At 27.9% G+C, this 21222-nt stretch overlaps 1 protein-coding gene across 3 annotated transcripts; it reads right to left on the bottom strand.

Annotated features, from left to right (window-relative positions):
• Nucleotides 1-279: 279 nt before the first annotated feature.
• Ack-like (activated Cdc42 kinase-like) lies at nucleotides 280-20984 on the bottom strand. 3 transcript variants are annotated; one of them, XM_089080320.1, is made up of 9 exons: nucleotides 20629-20980; nucleotides 18395-18526; nucleotides 17665-17757; nucleotides 14996-16591; nucleotides 14458-14691; nucleotides 12952-13091; nucleotides 12313-12543; nucleotides 2817-3418; nucleotides 280-1705 (listed from the first exon to the last, which is right to left on the bottom strand). In XM_089080320.1, exons 2-9 carry the CDS (start codon nucleotides 18396-18398, stop codon nucleotides 775-777), a joined length of 3831 nt encoding a protein of 1276 aa, XP_088936446.1. In that variant the 5' UTR covers nucleotides 18399-18526; nucleotides 20629-20980; the 3' UTR covers nucleotides 280-774. The 3 variants fall into 3 exon arrangements, with proteins under 3 accessions (XP_088936446.1, XP_088936444.1, XP_088936445.1); XM_089080318.1 differs by lacking the exons at nucleotides 280-1705; nucleotides 2817-3418 and adding an exon at nucleotides 3521-9224 and having other exon boundaries at nucleotides 20629-20984; XM_089080319.1 differs by lacking the exons at nucleotides 280-1705; nucleotides 2817-3418 and adding an exon at nucleotides 3521-9224 and having other exon boundaries at nucleotides 12967-13091; nucleotides 20629-20984.
• Between the last annotated feature and the right edge of the window lie 238 nt (nucleotides 20985-21222).

Genomic DNA, 21222 nt, shown 5'->3' with positions numbered 1-21222 from the left:
CATTTTAATTTAATAATCCACTGAAATAATATAAAAACGGTTAGATTTATATAAAAATATTTTGGATAAAAATTATAGAGCTTTGAGAGGCCACATTAATAATTATTGATAATTATTAATAATTATTAATTTGTTCGTAGATGCAGCCACTGTTGATATTCTTTTATGGATGCTATTTTTTTATAAACCATATAATAATTTAATAAATTACATAATTTTTTTATATAATTCTTCTAGTCTGGATAAAAAGATATTAAAATAAAGTTATCAAAAACTCAATAGTTTAGAAGATATTTTGTATTTTATTCTATGACATACTTTAACATAAAATATCTCATGAAGTAATCATTTTTTGATAATCGCACTTTAATATTGTTATGAATGGAATAATAAGAGAAATCAATAGATGTAAAAAAAAATATATAATTTTTTAGATTTAATATACTCTCTGCAAATTTTATACGTAATTTTTTTTTAAGTAAACTGCCATCTGCCAATGAATCAATGTTATAATCATATGATATCTTTGAAATCATACAATCTTGAAAAAACTCGAGTTCAATGTTCCATTTAATTTTTGAAATATTCAAGCTGATTAAAATGAAATAATCTATGTATATGCATTATATATGTTTTTTTTTAAATTTTTGGATTGTTACAAGACTATAAAAGAAAAAATTATTTCGAAATAGAAAGTTTTAACATTAAAATTTTCAATCGATCTTTATAATATTCGTGGATCATTGCTTCAAATGATAATTGATTGAAATTAAACTAGACAGCGGTAGCGTCGTCTGTACTTCGCAATAATGCAGCCGCTTTAACAACATCACCACCACATTGATTCAGCATCATTTTGCAGTCTTCAAGACCGACAAAATTATTTTCCTTTTTTAGCAAACATTGGAGTCGCTCCAGTTTAATTGCAGCTAGAACATCCCATTCGGTGACATTTAATGCAGCGATGCAAGATTCTGGAGTTGACTGTTCCTGTAATACTTTCAGCATGATCCGTACTTCGTCAGACTGTTCTCCATTACGGGGTCCACGTGTTCTTCGTGTATTCGGTCCGTCACAGGCAAATTCTAATAGATCCTCACAAGAAACATGGTCCGATTGCCGCGATAAGTCGCTTGCAATGTCGCAATTTGTTTTTTCGTTGGATGAACAACAAGTGTTTGAAAAAGTAGTCAAATGAATGTTGTTCTTTGAGCCAATCTGTATCAATGGTTCTTCGCATTGAAACGTTTCAGATTTGGAAGAAATTTCTTCCACGTTCACTTGTGAAGAATAATTTAGCGGATGCATTATAGAAATCTGTGCAGACGGAATTTGAGATCTGACCAGAGGGTTTATCTTGTTTTGATTTTCTGATTTACAAGAATTAATTGGTGTTGCATTTCGACACAAATCCGTTTCAACGTTTTCTTGTAGTTTAAATACGGAATTTTTTAAGGAGTGTTTCGAATCGACATTGATTTTACTGCGAAAATGATTAGTCGCCGAGTTGTTCGATTGTCCATCATTATTTGTTTCGCAGACATCTTGATGTAAACTCGATACATCGCTGGATTCGATTAAATTGTCTGAAAATTCCAACAAATCCTCCGAGATTACGCTACATCGACGAAGTCGATTTTCCTCGATAGATAAAGAATCCAGTGCGGTTAGTTCGGAATCTATGCGTTGTTCGAATTCCTCTGGGCTGAAAATTTTGAATACTCCTGTTATACATACTGAATAATATAAGAATAAATAAGAATAAATAGTTGAATGCTATTTAAATGCATTCTCAAAAAGATATTGGATTTAGGTAATTACCGATATTTTTTTAAAAATAAGTAATCTATGGATTGGCTTTACAGAATAATTTTTTGAATAATTGAATAATTTTTTCATGAATATGTATAAAAATGCAAATGCAACTTTGTATACTCGTCAAAAAATGAACAAAAACTAAAGAATAGGATAATAAAAATAGTATAATAAGAATGCAGTACATAAACTGATGCTGCAGAAACATACTAGGAACGTTAAGAATTATCAGAAGAAGAGGTATGAAAAAAAAACTAACAAACTAACTAAATTAATTAAAGACAGGCACAGAGAGAATTGGAGACATAGACATAGAGGACTAGAACGTTTGAAGGGAATGAACGAAGTAAGAGTTTTCCCAAGATTAATACAAACTCATTAATACAAACTCAAGAAAAAATTTCAAACTCTTGAAGATTAATACAAACTCAAGACAAAATTTCAAACTCTTGAACCTCAAACCTCTTAAACTCTGAATGTTGCAAAAAACTCTAAAACCTTAAGCCTTCGAATCCTAGATCTTCAAACTCTCAACCTCTGAAACCTTAAATCTTTGAATCCCAATCTCTTAATTCCCAGGGTCTTCAGATTTAAGGGTTTGGAGCTTAAAGTTTTAGAAGTTGGGGAATTGAAGGTTAGTAGGTTGAAGGAATTGAAAGTTATGAGGTTTAAGAGCTTAAAGTTTTTGAGGATGAGCTTTGAAACATTCCAAATTCAAAGGTCTAGGATAAGGGATTGGAGTGTTTCGGGATTTAAGGCTTTAGAATTTTCACAGCATTCAGAGTTTAAGGGTTAAGGATTAAAGGTGGAGTTCATTTCTGGAGTTCTAAATTCAATTATAATTTTCAAAGAGTTTACTATCATATACTGTGCTATTCTTTTTGTTTAAAACATTTGAGACATTAGATTGTATATTGATAGTATAATAAAAATATAATTAATGTTTCTCAAATAAGAATATAAATTTATTGTGAATCCTATATAATACTATTGAAGCTCACCTATTTGCAGAAGTTTCCAAAGAATTTTCCTGCGATGTACTAGTGATTGCTGAATTGCTTTGCGATATAAAATGTCCATCCACTTGATCCTCTACAGGTGGCGTAGTCATTGTCATCTTTGCTAAAGTTCTAGTGACACCGCCTCCAGGTATGATTAAAGGATGCTTCCTCTGATGTCGTGGTAGGCTGGATTTGGCCTGAAGTATTTTAGAACGATCTCTAGGCGGCAGAGGTATCGGATTCTCGTCAATATTGTTTTGATTTTGGTTATTTTCTATTTCCAAGGTAGAATGATGTCTTTCAAGAATGCGCGATTGGGGTAGCGATAAAGATACATGAGATGCAGGAGGTGCTCGGACTTTAGGTAGAGTCTTCGCACCGCTATGATGCATCTCGAAATGGAAGTGTTCATCGGATATATCATCTGATTGCGATGACATTGGGTAGCCTAGCGTGGCATGCTTGTTCCCACGAATTCTGGGCCTTACTACAGGTAGACCAGAACGCAACATGCGTAACGGATTTGTATCTTCAGTACTTTCCAATGTTGGTGTCTCCACTAAACTGTTGTATACTTCTTTAGCTTCTTCCGACAAGGTGGCCTGAATATGGTGCAGGATTGGGATAGACACAAGGATAGAAAAAAATAAAATTAAATAGAAATAAAAACAGAAATTATAAATATATAAAATACTAAATAAACTCTCGTTCACACTTTTCCATTTGCATTCTTTATTTTTCAGTCCCCTTTCCCTCTCTTTCTATACGTGCATGTATATGTGTGCGCGTATCTTTAATATTATGTATCAGCTCAATATTAAATTAAAGATTCAACTATTTATAAACCATCAACGACAACATCTGACGTTCGTTACAATGTTTCATGCAATAAGCAATCTAACATGTCTTCAATTACTAATAAATGTAATTGATTTCTCAAACTTTTTTATCATGTATACTTCTAAAATTTAACTTTGCATAGAAATATTAATTTTTTGGAAAAAATATCATTACTCAAAAATTCAGCCAGTTGTGCGACTTATTCTTTCCTTACTGATTGCTAAAAAGAAGAGAAATTAATCAGTAAAAAAAAATAATTAAAAAATTACTTAGAATTATAACTTTGATAATATATGTTAAAATCAAAATCATAATGCCTCTAAAGCCAATATTCATCCAAAATTTTATTTTCATGTTTAAGGTTTTCTTAAACATAAGTTGTATAAAATAAATAAAATATTTCTACAAACTTTTTTAAATTATTATTCTTAAAACTATGTAGACTGTTACAGTAAATATTCTGTATAATGATACTTTCTTTTATAACTTACTTATTGATTTATATAATGCTATAAATCATTCTACAAGGATATTGTAAATTTTTCAAAAAAAATCTGTTATCTCTTTATAAAAAGACTTAAAAACTTGTATTAATTTTTACATTTTTGTAAATATAATTCATAAAAACATCTTGCTTTTATAAATTAGTATAAATATAGTCAAACAGCTGTAAACTTTTCTCAATTTTTCTATTCCCTTATATTTTTTGTAATGCTCGGTCGCATTTTTAGATTTAGCATTTGATCATCAATATAAAATGCTTGTATATATAACATTTTTATTTTATGGATGTATGTTTAAATAATAAGTATGCAATAGTAGTAGTAAAAAAGTAATATAAAACAAAAAAATAAATTAAAAAATATAAAAAAAAGTATAAAATACGGAAGTTCGATTATATACACACATTATTTTAAAATTATTATAATTCTTCGATGCATCGTAATTACTTTCTCTAGTGACAAATTCTCAGCATCAAACTGATTATTACTTTTTTAATTCCTTTACTAAAAAAAAATCCAAATAATATTTAATGAAAGAATTAATAACATCCAATAATGATACAAATTTTAATTTGAGAACATCTGATTTATTTCTATTAAAAGTGACCAGATCACTCGATTAGAAAAAGAGTATAGGAGAAATCAGTTAAGCGATGGAAAGTTAAAGTGAAAACTTTGCACAAGGAGTTTTTATTACATTAGTTTTCTTTTATTACTGTTATAAACATGTGGATAATTTCACAAAACTAAATATTTATTATTATATGTAACTAAAGCATTTAAAATTAAATATTAAAACAAAATGTTAAAATATAGGCAAAATAACATCCCTTTAATATTATTAAATTTTAATATCAAGCCAATACAATTGATGCTGTTTTTGTGCAGCAAAAAAGCACAAACTAATGTTGGTCCCTTTAATATAATCTTATTATATTCAAATTATATTAAAAATAGAAAAAAAAATACAAAAAATACGTTTTCACAAAAAAGAAAATAAAGATAAAAGTATTTGTCCCTCCTTCTTCTTATTCAAAAAAGTGCACGTATTTTTCGAAAATGTTATCTGGTCACCTTAATTACAAAATACCGCAAATATTTAAAAATATGTAAATATAGATATATATTATGTATAAATTATTCCTATATATTGTATAAAAATTTTGTGTAAAAATTGCTAATAATAAGTCGCTTTATATATACTGCTGAATTTTATATCAACTTTTTAAATACATGTATAATTATTAGAACTTTGTAAATATATCCAAATATATGAGTATATATTAATATATGATATATATTAATATATTAATATATATAAATATATAAATATATATAAATATCTATATATATCTATATATAAATATCTATATATAAATATATATATATATAATATATATTAATATATAAATATATAAATATATCCAAATGTTCTATTATACGTTCATATTATCTAATTCATAGTTTAGTAATTGGTACAACATGCATACATGCTAAGCACATGTTCGTACATTATATATTTTGTGTGTGTGTGTGTGTGTGTGTGTGTGTGTGTGTGTGTGTGTGTGTGTGTGTGTGTGTGTGTGAGTACACATATGTGTATATGTATATTTTTTATATATATATGCATGTGTGTGCACGTATGCATGCATACATGCGTGTAGCGTACAATGTTTCTAAATTTCTTTGCTACACTTTTGCAATGAACTTTTCAATTATAACAAGAAGAAGAAATCATGTAAACTTATGTTCGAAAATGTAGAATGAAAATTATCACTAAAATATTACATTCAATAACAAAATTTTAGCTTATAAAATTTATTGACCAATATCAAGTCATTGCTTTCAAAATGTCCATTTACCATAATATGCATTAATGTTTTCATAATTGAAAATAAGAACACTTTATTCATCTATTTTCAGTTGTGCTTTTAATCAATTGATTAATTATGCATTTATTAAATTAAAAATAGCTTAATTTTAATTATTATATAAATATAAATGTAATATTAAATTAAATTCATTTTTCATTAATAAACTGCATAAAAATTAAGAAATAATGAATGATATCTAAACAATTTTATCTAAAGAATTTATGAAAAAAAGAGAAGTTAATATTTTGATACAAATTTTGGCGAAATAAACTTTTTTCATGTTATGAGATTACACATTATGATAAATGCACTCCAAAATAAAACTATCGAATCTCAAATTTACGATCAATAGAACTGACAAAGGGACAATCAACTTTTGACATCCTGAATTCCGTTAAATTTTGAGTATATATAGTATATTATTCTGACTAATATATCTTGACTATATTAATAGTAGTTGCAAAATATCATTAAAGTTTTCCATATGTGTTCGTATATCAAGTTTGTAAGCTTGAATCGCAATTAATCATTAATTAAATGAGTATAATGCTCTTGCTAATGAGTCAGAACGCTGGACATCACACGTTTGAATCCTTTTCGCTTTTTTTTTTTTGTAGATTTTTTTCTAAACTGTGTAAAGTTAATTATTAGTAAATATACTAAACCAAAAAACATTTTTTTACTTATTGTTTATTGACACGTGATATATTACCGCGTATTTATAAGAAGATATTATTTTTAGTCCAATATGAATTATGTTAACAATATCTCATTTTGTATAATTCAATATTAGAAAAAAAATAAATTTTGCATAAACTTATTTTTATCCTTTAATCATTTTACTGAGAAAATAAATATATTTATTTTCTAAATAAAATCAATCTAATTATTTTTAAATTTTCTAGTTAATGACCTATAGATTAAATTAATAAGTTTTTTTTACTTTAATTAAAGTAGCATGCATTTATTACGTGATAATCTCATCAATTATTTTTTGAAATTATTCAAGCCTCCTCTTTTATATGAAAAGAGCATATATAAAAAAGCTTAATTAAATCAAAAATTGTAAATCTATCTTTAAAACTTCAAGGAGCAGGAGAAGGAGGAAATGTCAATGCGTCATTTGTAAACTCTGGATATTCAGAGCTAGTGTCCGAATCAAGATCGGAATTGCTAGTAAAAGTCAAGGTAGAACTCGGCGCACTTTCTGGCCAAGAAGGCAGATTGTTCTTAGAGTAAAACGGTGGTGATAGCGAGTTCAAGAAACTTGTCGATGGCGGCGGTGACTTTCCGCAGAGCTCAACTGTGGACGATTCTTTAGTAAAATTAGGATGCAGAAATGCAGCTTTATTTTTTAAATTCAAACATAAATTATGTGGGACTTTCTTATGTTTGCGTTTGTAACGCAGACGACTTCTAATATCTGTCTCTGAATGCGAAATTGAATCAGAATCCTCGCTGGAATCATTTATGGGATGAAAGGATCTGCGTAAGTTTTTTACTGAAGATTTCCTACTTTCCGATAAGGATGATGTTCTGTATCGATAAGTAGTAGCGCCAGACAATTTTTCCGTAAGCGTATCTAATTTTGGTAATTCTTTTCTGGTGGAATCATTCTGATATGATTTTGATGGCTCCAAAACATGGTGATGTAGATTTGGATTTGTTGACAAATTTGTTTTCTGAGATAAGTTTGTATTAATTGTTGACTGATTTTGCAAGGGAGTGTTCAGATCCATATGTTTGGATTTCTGAATCGACACATTTAAACTTCGTACAGGTGTTTGAGATGACGTATTTAAATCCAGATTCTTCATATTGGTTATCATTGATCTTGGCAAAGTAGTTTCTAGATTTCTTGAATTCTGTGCGATGTTTAATTGTATCATGTTCTGTGTCAATTTACTTAAGCCTAAATTTAAACCATGAACTTTCTTAGAGTCTAAGTAATTTTTAACACCCTCCAAGCCGGAAATTTCATGCTGATATTTCTCAGCTAAGAGTTTGCTATTAAGTTCCATCTGACCAGTTTCCACATCAGATTTCCTTCTAAGACGTTGGAAATTTACTCGCAAACTTTCAGAACTGCTATATATAGGAGATTCCATTTTCTCTGATTCAGCGATAAATATAGGATTGTTAGATATCACATATGGAAAGCCATCATGATTATTCTGGCTTTGTTCAATCTTACGAAAATTTTGCATATTTACTTTTACCGTTTCTATATTGTTCTTTGAACTATCCCATCCACTCGTTTTCATATTGGTCTTAATATTATCTGATGAACCATAAACAATGCTCGTGTCCTGATTGGGATTCATAGACACAAAGGACATTTTTGCGACTCTGGATTTGGACAAATCAATTTTCTTAGTAAAATCTGTGATATTCATTTTAGATTCTGTGAAGTTAATGGGAATTTTCGATCGTGTACCAAGAGCTAAATTCGTCGTTTTATCTTTCGTTATGTCAAACTTATCCGACTTATTTTGAGCACGCTCAAAATTTGTCGCTTTTTTGTTTAAATTTTCGTTGGGTAGTTGTTCGAAATATGTAACATTGCAATCTTTCAATTCCACTTCACAATTGCCTAATTTATTTTGCAATACTTGATTAGATCTATCGTTAATTAACGAGCTTTGCTCTTGAATGTTCGAATTATTAGACTGCTCTAGATCATTGATTTTGTCGAATTTATTCAATTTTTCGTCCTCAAAATATGTCTTGTCATTAATACACTCCAGAGTAGTTTCATCGTCCTCAAATTTCGGTTGTTCAAAATAACGTTCAACGTAATTAGTAGATATTCTCTTTATTTCACGTGGAAAATCAAAGTCCGAATGTTCGGTATTGAATTTCTTACTATTCTGATGTCGAATATTTAATTTGGTATCCATGTCAGAAATACTCTTACAATTCAGACAACCTTTTCTATTTTCATTTTCCAAAACCTCAGTAGACTTAACTAGATTCTGTTTCATTGCCGCATTATCTAATATGTGCGCATTCAAATCAGTGTCTATATATGAAGTCCAAGTACTTGGCTTTGTCAATAGTTCCCGCGATTTTGCAAAACAAAATTCTGCCGATGCTTTATCCCATAAAGGAAGTTTTAAAGTCGATGGAGCACCAAGGGATTCTATGCTAGATACTGTGGATGAGAGTGATTGCAGACTCGAGCATAACCACTTTACGCAACACGTAAAAAAGTTTAATAAAAACGGCATGCAAGAAAATGAGAATAAAAATCGATAGTTTTAATGAATCAAACATACACATAATTCATGCAAGTATATCGCATGACGTAAAATATATGACATACATACATAACATTCCATAATTAACAAAAAGTTAAAGATTATAACGATATTAAATGAAATTCAATTCATATTTCAATAAAAAAATTAAATATCAAATTATGAATAATCAAAAATACAAAAATAAATGATAAATAACGAGAGAGAAGGAAAAGGTCAGAGGAAAATCGATATTAGTTAATGAATAAGCACTACACTAAAAAACTTGATTTAACTTGATTAATTTAAAAGTAAATACAAATTATCTAAAATACTAATATTTCCATTAAGTTTAAATATATAAAAATGTAGTAATATATTATAATAGTAATACATTAAAATTAGTTTATTTAAAGCGAAAAATATGATAATAGAAAAATTACTTCAAGATCATAATTGATTTTTTTTGGAATATAAAATCACATTTTAAGTATTTATTTTAAAATTTGAAAACAAATTCAACAATGTTTTTATATATTACTTATTTAAATAGATAATATGAAAAAAATATAGTAAATAATGTAACAAATATAAAAAAATAATATGGAAGAATATTTCTTGATATCAGAACTAGCGTTAAATGTATATATGTATATCTAGTTGTATCACATGCGTCAAATATACAGATTTGACAAATATTTGTAAAAATATTTTATTTGTTATTATTTTTACTTTATAACATTTCAACATTTATATACAGGGTGTCCTAAAATTCGCGTTTCAAAATACTATAGCAAGAAAGTTCTCGAAAAATTAAATAAAAAGCTCATTTGTAAATTTTTATTTTAGTTATTTTAAATAGTTTTAAAACTTTTAAGATAAAGATTTACTATTACTTTTGTATGGCCGTGGCTTCCTTGCGGATTGCCAATGATCATATAAAGGTTACGATTCAAATGGAATGTATTTGAGAAAAACATTAATTATGTGAGCGACAACCGAAAATGCATAATGATGCAATACAAAATTTCGTGGAGACAAAACACATCCGACCCACTCCACGAGCTGAGAACTTATATAAACATTGTAAGTTCCAAGACCAATCATATATTATTTTTAAATGGATTTTAAACGTTTAAATCGCGTGTGCAATAATATTATTAAATACATAATTCAGATCATGTATGCATTTTTTTGATATTTTATAAGATATCATAATATGTTGATCGTAAATTAACTAATGCCAATAAATAAGCATTATAAAATCTTTAACTCACTAAAATCATATCGCTATTATAAATTATAAAGAAAGATTATTACAATCCATATTAATACAATAACATTAATGATCACATCATCTGAAGTGTTCGTTACTGCACGCGACTTATAGATAATTTATAAATATTCATTTAAAGTATATGATTGGCCAGCTTACATCCTTTATATTTTAAAAATTAATAAGTAATAAATAAAAATTTATAAGTAAACTTTTGACATAATTTTTCTTTCTATAGCAATTTTTCTTGCTATAGTATTTTGAATCGTGAATTTTGGAACGCCCTATACGCGTGCGCGCGCGCGCGTGTGTGTAATTTTTGTACTGTTGGTACAAAAACAATTCATATTTACATATGAATCTTACAACTTTTGTCTGAAACTTTTTTTCAAAATTGCATTGTTTATGAGGTATTCGACTCTATCCAGACTTTTGGCATACCCTGCGTGCGCGTGCGTGTGCGTGCACGTGTATGTGTGTGCGTGCGTGCGTGCGTGCGTGCGTGCGTGCGTGCGTGCGTGCGTGTGTGTGTGTGTATGTGTGTGTGCATGTGCGTACGTGCGTGTGTGCGCGGTATGTAATCGAACATCTCGTAAATAACGTAATTTTGAACAAAAGAAAGATCAAACTTTTCAAAGAAAAATTATAAAACTACTACGAGAAACATGGCCATTTTCTCGGCAAGCAGAATCTTGGTTGCTGAAAAATTAGGTTTCGAGGGACATAATTATGATATTGATGCATTTGATTGATGATGCATAGATGGAGCTATTGCCAGAATTTTTTACTATGTTTACACGGCGACATTAATCCGACTTAGTAACAACCATAGTTAGTGAAACCTTGCGTTAGATTTTTTTTAAATCTATAATTGTGATCCAATTAAATACAAGAAATCATTAACTATGGTTATCCTTAAACCGGTTTAACGTCGCCGTGTAAACAGTAATATATATTTTTATTATACGCAAATGATTCTTCTAGAAATATTTTAAATATAAAAGTATTAAGGTCCCTGAGCACTCAGCGAAGAATTCCGCATTGACGGTAGCGACGTACCGTCGCGATGAAAAATAGCTCATTCATCCTTATGTTCATCTTATCCTTGTCCTTATTCATCTTTATATAAGTGCGGACGAAATTTTTTACTGCAGTTATTTTCGTTATTAATAAAATAAAATTGCAGCATATTTATATAATATAGCTATGAATATATCTTGCGATATGAATAATTTGATTATTAAAGCAATATATCACAGAAACAATATTTAAATATATAAAAAATAGTAATTGTGTGTGTGTGTGTGTGTGTGTGTGTGTGTGTGTGGTGCGTGTGTGTGCGCGCGCGCGTGCGTGCGTACGTGCGTGTGCATGCGTGCGCATGTGTGTACACGTGCGTGCATAGTGCGTGTGGGTGCGCGCGCGCGTTGTGTTAATTGTACGTTCAGTATTTTAAAACAAAGTAAAAACTATAGCATTATAAATGATTTTAAACAATTATATATTAAATCATATCAAATTTAATAAATTATAATGTAATATTAATAAATTATGATGTAGTATTGATAAATAATATCATAGAATAGAATAGAATAGAATTTTCAATCATAGTAAATTAATAGAAAGATTGATACTAAAAAAAATATATAATAAGCACTTTCTCTTTTGTTGATGTCTATCTTTTTTTTTCTTTTTTTTTTTTGTAAATATTTTAATCTCTAGATCTTTTTATTCCTGCAATAAAATAAAAATTATTTTATATACCTGTATGTCTGGTATGCTCGCTGCTTCTTCGGAAAAGTGTCGTCTGTCTGGTTTAGGACTGTGCTGATGTGACAACTTAAAAGAGAATTTCCTGCGTCTCGAAGGACTAGCAGGTGTTCGAGGAGATTCTGGCGGATGTTCAAGATCTGTCATGGAACGTGCTGTCAATTCCTGTGCCATAGCAATAGCTGAGTAGAGAGTTTTCTGATCGGCAGCCGAAATAGGCTTCACCTACACAAGATAAATATTTATCATTTCTGCTATGCAAATAATATATTAACATTTCCGCGATTTCCTTTTTTACATTCTTTTACAAACATCTTACATAAATTTATTATATTAAAAACATTTAGAAACATAATATATAATATTTTCATTGTCAATTCTGTAAAATGTTAATAAAATATAAAATATAAATATTCTGTAAAATGTTAATAAAATATAAAATGTTCTGTTTTAAAAATTGTTTTAATTGTTTATAATAATACATTATATAAATATTAAAAGATTAAAATATTAAAAGATATCAAAATAAGCAGGAAATAATAACAAAAAAGAAAAAAATAACATTAGATAATATAAATATATAATGTATATAAATGTATATAAATATATAATTAAAATAAAAAGTTACTGTACATTTATTGGACTCACGGTGGCTTGTTTCTTCTTGTTACATTGTTTTACTTGAATTTCTTTCAGTTCATTTCTCACATTACTTGATTCATGTTCAGTGGATAAAGAATGGCTAGGTGGTGGAGGAGGAGGAGGAGAAGAACCTAATAAAAGCAAAAAATATGAAGTAAAAAAAATATGTAATAATTCATCATAATCACGTAAAATGTTTAAATAACCAATTTTTTCCAAAAAATATTGTACATTTATTTAGTCTTACAGAATTGATATAGCAGGAAAAAAATACTTTTAAATTAGCTTTTTAAGGATACACTTCAAAATAATTCTTATTTATCTTTAAAATAAACTATTTATTTTTTGATATATGTTCTTTTATAGGTTCCAAAAGGCTCAACTAATAATCTAACGTGATTACATGATTATATAAATAAAAAAATGTTTTAATATTGTAACTACAAAAATTAAAAGATCTGCTTACATATTGGCTTCTAAATATTCTTTAACTTAAAAAAATAAAGTAAACAAATAAAACTTAAACTTTGATAATAATTTTACTATTTGAATAGAATTATATATATTGTCAACCCAGATAACTAAGCGTGATAGCATATTAAGCAAATTGCATTGCATGTGGTAATGCATTACATGTGGTATTACATATTTGCCGTACATTTGCTGATATCAAAATAGGACACATTATAAATGCAGCAATATGATTGCTTATATACATGTAATTATACATACAGTTGATGAAATTTTAGAGCAAAACATCGGCAATAGTAATATGTTATACATCAAGTTAGAGCTTCATTTTTATTTATAAAAAAAAACCATTGTACACACGCATGCACATATATATGTATATAGTATTTTAAATAAAAAAAAATATCTGCAATATGAAATATCTGATCTGCAATATAAAAAATATGTTAATCAACAAATCTATTTTTCTCTTTTATCTATTAATTAAAAATATTACATCAAGAATATGTAAATATCGTGTTATAAACAAAATAACAATCAATAATTATGTACATAACAATTTTTAATAATAATATTAATGTATTATCTTTCTAATAATAATATTTTTAAATAATTTAAAATACTTGGCTAGCTTATTATGACCAACTGAATTGAATATCAGAATCAAGAAAATATATAAAAATCTTATAAAACATATTAAAATGAAATTAATAAAACATTATTTAATATTAATAGAATAGATTTGTATTTTACAATATATCAAGAATTCTCTTTTTATTTCGATAATCAATAAATGTATATTTAAAATTAAGTCGTGCCTAATCAAAAATAAAGTGTAATTTAATTCTAACTATATTATTATTTATTCATTACTTTAACAAAAAAGAAGTTTTCAGTGTTTTACAAGTCTATTCTTTTATCATAAATGTTATTTTATTGAAAAATGTTATGTTGATTAACGCATTTAATACAATGCGAGATATTATAAAATATTTTTTATAATCTATCTATTCTTTTTCTCTTTACCTAATGATCTGAACATTTGATCCATTTCTGCTAAAAGACTTGGTCCAAAATCAAAATTTAAGGCTTTATCAAATCTTAACGGACTTTCTTGATTTTCTTCATCACTGATTTCATGATATTCATGGTCTGCTCCATCAGTGTTGCTATCTATGTTAGACGTTATGATTTGCTTATTTGCATTGCTGCTTGTAGTTACATGACATACTTCTGAATTCATATCAGACCATAAGTTTCCTAAATAAATATATAATACAACTAATAAACATATATTATAAACAATATACATAAATTATTTCAAAATAGGACAAATTTAATTATCAAAATTAAATACAATATTTAATATTTCATTTTATATGAGTTATTTCCATATTTATATATACAAATTACATCTATCTTGTAATATTACTCATAAATATTCTATGTTCTTATAAATAATAATAATAATAATAATAATAACAATCTTTATGTGAATATGCATAATTTTAGAAAATATGTTAGTGTTATAAAAAGGTTATCATAATAAAAGCTAAGTACGTACCATGTTTGCTTTGAGATTCTTGTTGTGTACTTCTACTGTCTTTTGTTGATTCCCTATTCATATCTATATTTCTTGTATTCTGATTTAAAATTTGACTAGAATTATCAGTTGCATCCTCCTGCGGTTTATACGGTGTCACTACCTGACGAGGCAGATGTGGATACTTTCCACCAAGAAAACTGATATCACCGAAATATGCTCCATCTAGACCTACGTGACCGGTATGCTTAAGATCACCTTGAGGTGAAGATATCATGTCTGTACGAATTTTTCTGCGCTGTGAGGAGAAAGCGTTTTTACCATCTCCCCGTGTAAATTCGCCAGGTTTGTTACTAGGTAGATTAGAACCAAGATATGCGATTGTGTGAGCTGGATTGAAGAAACCTGTTTTGCCATTATTTAAAACACCTTTCCATAAAGTATTGCTGCTACCTTTATCCAGAACTGTAATTATATCGCTTTGTCTATAAATGAGTTGACTGGATTCAGTACTATCTTGAACTGCTTGCACCTGTTCTGGTTTTAGATCGGGTAATAAATTAATCAATTCGGAAAATTTGGGCCTTTTTGAAGGTTCATGTTGCCAACATTGTTGCATCAAAGAAAAGTAATCCTTTGGACAGCATTCAGGTTGTTCCAGTCTTTGAAAATTAGGCTCGTCTATTGCTTCGAGAATTTGATGACCGGTCAATGCTGCCCAGGGTTGAAACCCATAACTGAACATTTCATATAATGTTACTCCATATGCCCAAACATCACTTGCTGATGTAAATTTCAAGTAAGATATACATTCAGGTGCGCACCATGCAATGGGCAACTTCAAATTGACATTGAAATTTGTTTGATAATAATCCTTGCCTACTCCCAGCGCGCGTGATAATCCGAAATCTGATATTTTAACTTTATTTTTTGAAAATACGAGAATATTTCTGGCAGCAAGATCACGATGTATCAATCTTTTTGCTTCCAGATATTGCATTCCATCAGCAATCTGTATAGCAAAATCACATAGTGATAAGACCGGAAAACTCGTACGCAGACTAGGTTCTTTAAGACATTCCAGCAATGAGCGTAATGGTGCCAACTCTGTAACGAGCATTAACGAATTTGTATCGAGTACGACGCCATATAGTCGCACGATGTGTTCATGATCAATTGCGTGCATTATCGCGGCCTCTTTCAAGAACTCTATGGGATTGTTCTGCATTCTTTCACGCGATAAACATTTAATTGCAACCTGTATTCTCTCTCCATCGTTCGTCCATATTCCTTGCTGTACGACTCCAAATTCACCAGTACCAAGTTCTTTGTTTACAATAATTGCATCAGCCGGAATCATATGTTTATTGGGAACGCGAATTGACGGTTTATCTTGTCTCTCTTCTGGTAACATACCCAATACACCAGAAGATTGTTCTTCGCGTTTTGTGGTAGTATGTAGCAACATTTTCTTAAATTTAGATAAATAATTCTGAGGAAAATGTTTCTGGAAATATTTTTTTAAACGGCGCATCTCTGGCTTGCTCATCCCTATTGCACTCAAATCTTCTTCTGTTACGTATTTCAATTGCGCTGTTGTTTGCACCTTTAAGTCTCCTAATTAAAAATAGTTTTCTTTTATTAAATATCTATTACCCCAATACACAAATATAAACATTATATAAATGTTTTAGGACTGTTGAAATCTTTAATTTTTTAATATTTGTAAAACATGCCAATGTTCACTTATTCCAACGTGCTCACTGGTCGTAAACTATTTATAATAAATAAATTTATGAAATGTTTATAAAGAACATGCACGCAAAGTTCTTGTTATAATAGTCAAGCGCTTTGCATATTAATGCCACGTTGAGTTTGAAAGATGATTAAAAAAATCTTGGTACATGAGAAATTTTAAACTCGATTTTTTCACGAATGCTTAAGAGCTGTATCGAATAATTTTACTATCAGATTGATATTATTCATATAAATTTTATATTGAAAAATTACAGTGCAAAAAAAGGAATAGTACGTGCGTAACATGCAGCTGTAATGTTTAAAATATAAAAAAAATAGAGATTTTATATTTCAAAAATTAAAAATATTGACTTTCATAAAGATTATCCAAGATTAATAGAATTATTAAAAATAATATTTATTTAAGTCAGTATAGTCATCTACTGAAATTAGGCACTTGTTTAAACTTCAAGTCTAATCAATTTATCCAAAATAAAATAATAATACTGAATAATCCAAATTATCATAAAAAAATATAAGAATATTTATTTCTAACAAAAAATATTTTCTCTTAATATTAATCAAGTGTCACTTGAAGTATAAAAATAAAATTTAGAAAAGAATTCATCATTATAATACTGTTTCATTTTGCACATTTTGGTTTTATTTGGAAGTATCCATAATAAAACAAATTCACAATAAAAAATAAGATTATTCCATTAAAAAATTTTTGTTAAGGCCATTCCTAGTTTAGATTGGAAATTGACATTAACATTATATAAACTTTTCTAGAAATCTTTATATAAAACATTTTTCAACGAAAGCCTTGCGATTCAATAAATTTTAATATAAAAATTAAAATAGATTATCTTGTATATAAATGCATACTGTTAACACTTTAACACTATTTAAAACTATAACAAAATATAAAATTGAATAAAAATATATAATACCTCGAATGCCGGAATAATATTGTTGTAACTCGGCTTCCAAAAGAAATTCATAAAGACCAGGTCCATTATTGCGAGACATTCCCTCCTGTATATCTAAAATTAAAATAAATCTAAATATTTGTATTCTGTATATACATGCACGCTTGCATACGTATATAAGTGCATATTCTTAAAGATATAAAAAATTGAAGCATTACAATATTAATATTCGCACAATTGAACAAGATACAAATTTTTTATCTTCTAGCAACCTTGATAGTATTATATATTATGTGTGCGCGCGTGCGTTTAGGCAATGCCACCCAAGATCAAACTGGTAAGATCATAACTGGTGAGACAAATAAATCTTTTTAATCCTTACAAATTTTATCTGAAACATTTCTTCTAAAAACGTCAACGTTCTGTAAATCCAGAATTCTGACCTTTATTGAACTGTATATATATATATATATATATATATATATATACATATATATATATGTATTTATATATTTACATGTTTAAATATACATATTCGCATTGTAATATATACAGAATGTGGAAAATATCAGAACTTTTGAATATATAAAAATATCTTAGAAGAATGTTTTCAGATAAAAATTATAAGCTTTCGAGATCACAGTATAAACAATATAGATATTCCATGTAAAAATAAATAATCGCGCAGAATTAATTATATTACAAACTTAATACTAAACTAACAAAGTTAATAGTTAAATAAATTTCTCACCCATTTTACACTGTATTAGAGACGTACAAGAAGATTTTGTTTCTTCTTGAAATGATTCACAAAACACAATTGCTCTTGTCCTTTCAGAAGAGTATGATTTGTTCCGTTTTCTCTCTCAGTGCATCATTTTGCCTTGAATCATTATCATTATATGTTTATTATTATAAGAATCTTTTATGGCTCCATTCCTAGTACACAAATGCTTCAGATTCTTTTAATTTAAAATAATAAAATCATTTTAATGTTTTATATTGATATAAATAGAAAAAAAAAATATATTCCAGTGCCTTCTATTATATGAGACAAATGGATATGATGAATTTATTTTGACAGCTGATACATATCATAATAATATCGTTATTGAATTAATATTTTATGATATGTTACAATATTAATTATATAATAAACAAATAAGTTCCAAAATTCGATTTCTTAATAAAAACCATTGCATATTTCTATGATAACTTTGATGTTGTTAACTCATCGAGTCTCGTGATAGCGCGCGCGCGCGCGCGCGTGTGTGTGTGTGTGTGTGGTACATATATATATATATATATACACATATGTATATATATATATATATATATATATATATATATGTATACACATATATATAATATATATACACATATCATATATATATTTACACACACACACTACACACACACACACACACACACACACACACACACACACACACATTTATATACTTTTCCAATTATACAGAAAGTTATTACAACAATTATAACAGTTTTTTTTAATTAGAAAATATTTCAAACAAAAATTGTAAGATTTTGAACATAATCCTAGCAAACATATATAAATATATATCCCGATAACTAACAAGGAAAGTTTCCTTTCTATCATCAATTTTGTCAAATTTTTGCTGGAATATTAATATAGAAATAACAAATATTACTCGGAGACGATGCACTTCTCAACTATTGACAAGAAATTGCAGTATGAATTTTAGCACCCACCATCAACTCTAGCTCGCCACATCTATTTTTAGTTATTACCTTCCCCGCCACACTGGAATTTGTGAAACCCTGTAACTTTGTCACGCTATATCTCTAAACTGAAGGCATATCTTTTAGCTCACGTGTGAAGTCGATATCTCAGAGATAGATAAAGATGGATAAACAAAAATCAAACTTAAAATCCAAAAAGTTTAGTATTTTCGAAAAAAAGAAAAAATTAATATGTCATTTAAAAACTCACCCTGTATTTATGTATATACATATGTATGTATATATGTATGTATGTATAATATGCATACACACACACACACATACACACACACACACACACATACACACACACACACATACACACACACACACACACACACACACACACACACACACACACACACACACACACACATGATCTGATGTACTATTTTTATATTGTTCTCTGTTTTCTCATATGAAAAGTATAATAAATAGTTAAAAATTATAACTGTAAAAAGATAACTAGAGTCTAGATACTAGTCTAGAACAGTTAAAAATTATATGTTTCATCTTTCTTATTTATAATTTATTCATTATATTTTTCTCTGATAAATTTTTTCTATATCTATTCTAATCTGTGTATCGTTGTTTTAATTAAACTACACAAAATGTTAGAGTAAATATTAAAACATATTATAACAAAACATAAATATAAAAATAAAAACAAATGTTTAATTTTGAACCAAAAAATATAAACAAATACTGTAAGTGAAGATGTAGGATGTTTAAGAAATATATAATATATATAATAACTTTTCTTAAACATCCTGAAAATTTTTATTTGCAAATATTTTGCAAATATTTTTATTTGCTAATATTTTGTAGACAAAAGAAATTTATTAAAAATTTCAAATTAACTTTTATCTTTTATATTTCAAATTAACTTTTGTCTTTTATATTTGCTATACACCTAATGTTTGATCTAATATTTTACATAGTTGAGTTGCAATTGCAATTCAGAATATTATATACAAAATTCTGAAAAAAAAAGGAATAAAAAAGGAAGTTATGAAAAAAATATATCTGATAAGAAAAAAAGTAAGAAAAACGAGCCATCTAATTTTTAACTGTTCTATAACTATTTTTTATAATCTGTAATGTGTCTAAAAAACAAATTTTAAATTTATTTTAAATAAATAAAATAAAAGGATTAGATTTAAAAAGATCAAAGAACACAAAACCAAATTTAGTATTGCCTATTTATCTAGATGCATATCTCACCGTTTTATTATCACAAATGCTGAAAATACCGAAAAACTCCTTATTTTGTGTTATTGTGTCTCTTTATTCCGAAGGAATTCGGAATATTTCGGTACGGCAGCTGTTCATCTCTCACTTTCTTATCATTTCGTCTCTCTTCTTTTCACACTTTTGACGTAATTCATTTCTGTTTCGAAATTTTATATCTTTTTCCTATGTACTTAATACGTTATAAGGCTAATGAATATTAAATAATTACAACTAATCGTACTCGCTATGTAGAAATGTATAAAACTTTTCACTCAGTCTTTATGTCTATGATTATTAAAAGAAGAAAAAAACTCTGTACAACTGATTGTCCTCGATAACCACGAACAGTAAAAAGTAATAGATATACATCCATAAGCAATTTGTCTCCTCATAGATCTAGAAGCGACATTGGCTGCGTTCAGCAGAGAAAGCAGATTGGTCCTTGCCTTTAGATCTTCGTTGAATGGAAGTGTAGAAACCAATCATAATAAAGAAATCACTGAACGCTCACTGATTTGCTTTCTCTGCTGAACGCAGCCATTGAGTATGTTTACACTAGAGTTTAAATCAGATTACATTTTAAAT

The sequence above is a fragment of the Pogonomyrmex barbatus genome, unplaced genomic scaffold (assembly GCF_055798465.1).
Source record: "Pogonomyrmex barbatus isolate J1 unplaced genomic scaffold, ASM5579846v1 scaffold3, whole genome shotgun sequence".
NCBI lineage: Eukaryota > Metazoa > Arthropoda > Insecta > Hymenoptera > Formicidae > Pogonomyrmex > Pogonomyrmex barbatus.
The sequence above is the reverse complement of the archived record's forward strand: the minus strand, read 5'-3'. Positions and strand labels throughout refer to the sequence as shown.

Coding starts and splice junctions, on each gene's coding strand:
- Ack-like (XM_089080318.1), bottom strand. Junction 14,692..14,995: donor AGAATCTCAAAGCAAACATG/GTACGTACTTAG, acceptor ATATTTATTTAG/GAAACTTATGGTCTGATATG. Junction 13,092..14,457: donor TCAAATGTTCAGATCATTAG/GTAAAGAGAAAA, acceptor TGCTTTTATTAG/GTTCTTCTCCTCCTCCTCCT.